Source organism: Capsicum annuum, chromosome 3, assembly GCF_002878395.1.
Source record: "Capsicum annuum cultivar UCD-10X-F1 chromosome 3, UCD10Xv1.1, whole genome shotgun sequence".
Lineage (NCBI taxonomy): Eukaryota > Viridiplantae > Streptophyta > Magnoliopsida > Solanales > Solanaceae > Capsicum > Capsicum annuum.
In genome coordinates this window covers 220387308-220389893 of record NC_061113.1, presented here as the reverse complement: position 1 = coordinate 220389893, position 2586 = coordinate 220387308, and the positions used below count along the sequence as shown (strand labels likewise).

The following is a 2586-nucleotide window of genomic DNA, read 5'->3' as shown; positions in this document are numbered from 1 at the left end:
GTCAGCAAAGAAAAAGCATATCACACGCGCGAACATATCTAATTATATGGACGCACTAAAAGATATGAATACACAATCAAGGAATCCATACAAATAGTTGATTGAATGAAATTTCCTTGGATTTTCTTTTTTGGAGCAAGAAAGCAGCCGAAAAAGAAGATTATATAAAGGCATAGAAGACAGAGGGATCAACATGCAACTTCACAGGAAACTAAAATTTTGTCTCAACAGCCATCATAAAGCTTTGTAAATTTGTCAGTTTGCAATAGTTACAAAAAGAAAAAGATTGAGTCGGTCCATTAGTTATACGAGTCAAGGTTGTGTCACAAGATCTGAGAACATTAGATTGCGATTCAGAACTGGTTCAACTCTTTCATAACTCTCTCTCAAATTAAGCTTTAACGGAAACCCTTGAAAGCCAAGGGAACTGAAATGGGAAACACACTGGTGATTCGAATCAGCAGAAAACTCTGAGTTCTTTATTATCTTTCGTTTATGCTTTCGGTTTAGTTCTGTTTTATCAAGTATATTAACTTGCAGGTGAGTTGACTGACAAAGCTAATCAGTTGACTCAAGAGAAAAAGTTTTCAATTCAACCCCCCTCCCCCTCCCATCTCTTGAATTTCAGTATGCAATTGTTTTCACTAAAATTTTTATGGCCAAACAACCAATTTTTGAATAAAATTAAATAGTTTTTTCTGAAAAAAGAAAATTTCTCATGATTAAATGAAGCCTAAGCCTAATGTTTGCCTTGAGGAATAAAAATTAAAGACGTTTCTAACAAAATACTGAAAAAAGTGCAAATGACCCAAATTTTGGGGAGAAAGCAATCAAAAGGGGATAAAAGAGTTTGTCAATTAAGTGGGAGTCGAAAAGTTTTAAAATTGAGTAAATTTTCAGCATTGTCCAAACTTTTTACTTTTACATTTTTACTCCACAACTAGTTGTTTAACAATTATGCGCAGTTATTAGATAATTGAACAGTTGTTGGACAACTCCTATACTTATTTGAATAATTTGACTCATTTTAACTTAATTAATATTACTGAATCCAACTTATGCCATTTAATTGGTTGAGGACTTAATTAAAAGGGTCTTAAGGCCACAGTTTCCTCCAATTTCCGTCTCGTCGTCAACTTTAAATAGAGCTTAAAGAAGGTATTATTAACCGAAAAAATGGCACTTGCCAAGGCTAAGGAAATTGTTTCTGGCAATCCAGTTGTGGTCTTCAGGTAATTACCTCTCTATTTAATCTTTTTAATTTGTATAAATGTGAACAAATAGTGTTATTAGTTTTATTTGTTTGATCTGAATTGAATTTTCAGCAAGACATATTGTCCATTCTGCGTTAGCGCCAAGGATTTGTTGTCTACGCTCGGTGCTTCGTTCAAGGCTGTTGAGTTAGATTCTGAAAGTAAGACCTCTCTTTCTGATTAGCAGTACTGTTCGAAACTTGAAATTTGAAAATTTCATTATCTTTTGAACTTGCGTTTAGACATGAGCAGGAAAAAAATTAGAAGTTTTGCGATTTGATGTGGCTCGGGAGCCTGAAAATATTTGAAGATTCAAATTACATAACCAAACATATATTCGAAAATAAATTTTAAAATTTATGACCAAACGCTAGCTTAGTTATGTCTATTCATGCTCTAGGTAAGCAACGCAATTGGGGAAATCGAGTTAAACAATAGCAGGAATGTAGTTGAAACAAGTAGTTTCTCCTAATTAAGTGACCAGTTTAATTTAGTTGATTCCTCTGATCGGAAAAAGATACATTCGATTGTTAGTTTATTGATCCATATATAGTTTTCTAATTAACCAACAATGTTCTTCAGTATAGAATGAAAGAACTTATTGTCAACTGGATTAGCTTTCTTATTGTTATTTCAATTCTATTAAATGTGCCAATGATTATGTAGACGAGATCCACGCAGCATTGGCTGAATGGACTGGTCAGCGAACTCTACCAAACGTCTTCATCAGCGGGAAGCACATTGGTGGTTGTGACTGTACGTATTCATGGTCACCCTTTTCTCGTAGCTCTTTGTGATCTTTATGAATTATTCATGGACAAGTTCATTTTCATTGTTTTCATTTTGCAGCCACAACTACTTTGCACAGGGAAGGGAATCTTGTTCCTATGCTAACTGAGGCTGGAGCACTTGCTAAATCAAATGAAGTAGTTAGTTGATTAATGAATTAAAGTGATTTTATGTTTTCGTTAGCTAAGTGAGTGGTAATGTAAATATGAAAAGAAAAGAATTTCGCTTCAAGTCTAAATGATTTCATTAGTTGAAAAACCTGGGAAGCTCCTGGAAGTAACACCAATATCATTACATTTATAATCGATGCCTAAATCATGATTACATTTACAAAGTTTGGGTGAATCCATAATTACGTGTGGATCCGCCTCTGATTGGAGCAATCTTTTTGTTCATTTTATACTAACAGAAAAATAAAACACCATCACTCTCGTATTTTGTTGGAAAATGAAGAAAATTTATTCAGTATTGAGTATACTATAGTAACCGAATATGACCACCATTTCGAGAATTCAAATTTTGGAACAAATTAACTGGTCGTTCA

General features: G+C 33.6%; 1 protein-coding gene across 1 annotated transcript; it reads left to right on the top strand.

The window, feature by feature from the left end:
* The first annotated feature begins 212 nt into the window (after positions 1-212).
* LOC107866151 (glutaredoxin-like) lies at positions 213-2368 on the top strand. The gene is made up of 4 exons (XM_016712326.2): positions 213-1232; positions 1326-1414; positions 1920-2009; positions 2103-2368. Exons 1-4 carry the CDS (start codon positions 1177-1179, stop codon positions 2189-2191), a joined length of 324 nt encoding a protein of 107 aa, XP_016567812.1. The 5' UTR covers positions 213-1176; the 3' UTR covers positions 2192-2368.
* The last annotated feature ends 218 nt before the right edge of the window (positions 2369-2586 follow it).

What these genes read in the sequence shown, in the direction of transcription:
- LOC107866151 (XM_016712326.2), top strand. Translation starts at nt 1,177, where the DNA reads ATGGCACTTGCCAAGGCTAAGGAAATTGTTTCTGGCAATCCAGTTGTG. An exon ending in AATCCAGTTGTGGTCTTCAG is followed by an intron (nt 1,233 to 1,325) that starts GTAATTACCTCT and finishes TTGAATTTTCAG; the next exon opens with CAAGACATATTGTCCATTCT. An exon ending in GCACATTGGTGGTTGTGACT is followed by an intron (nt 2,010 to 2,102) that starts GTACGTATTCAT and finishes TTCATTTTGCAG; the next exon opens with CCACAACTACTTTGCACAGG.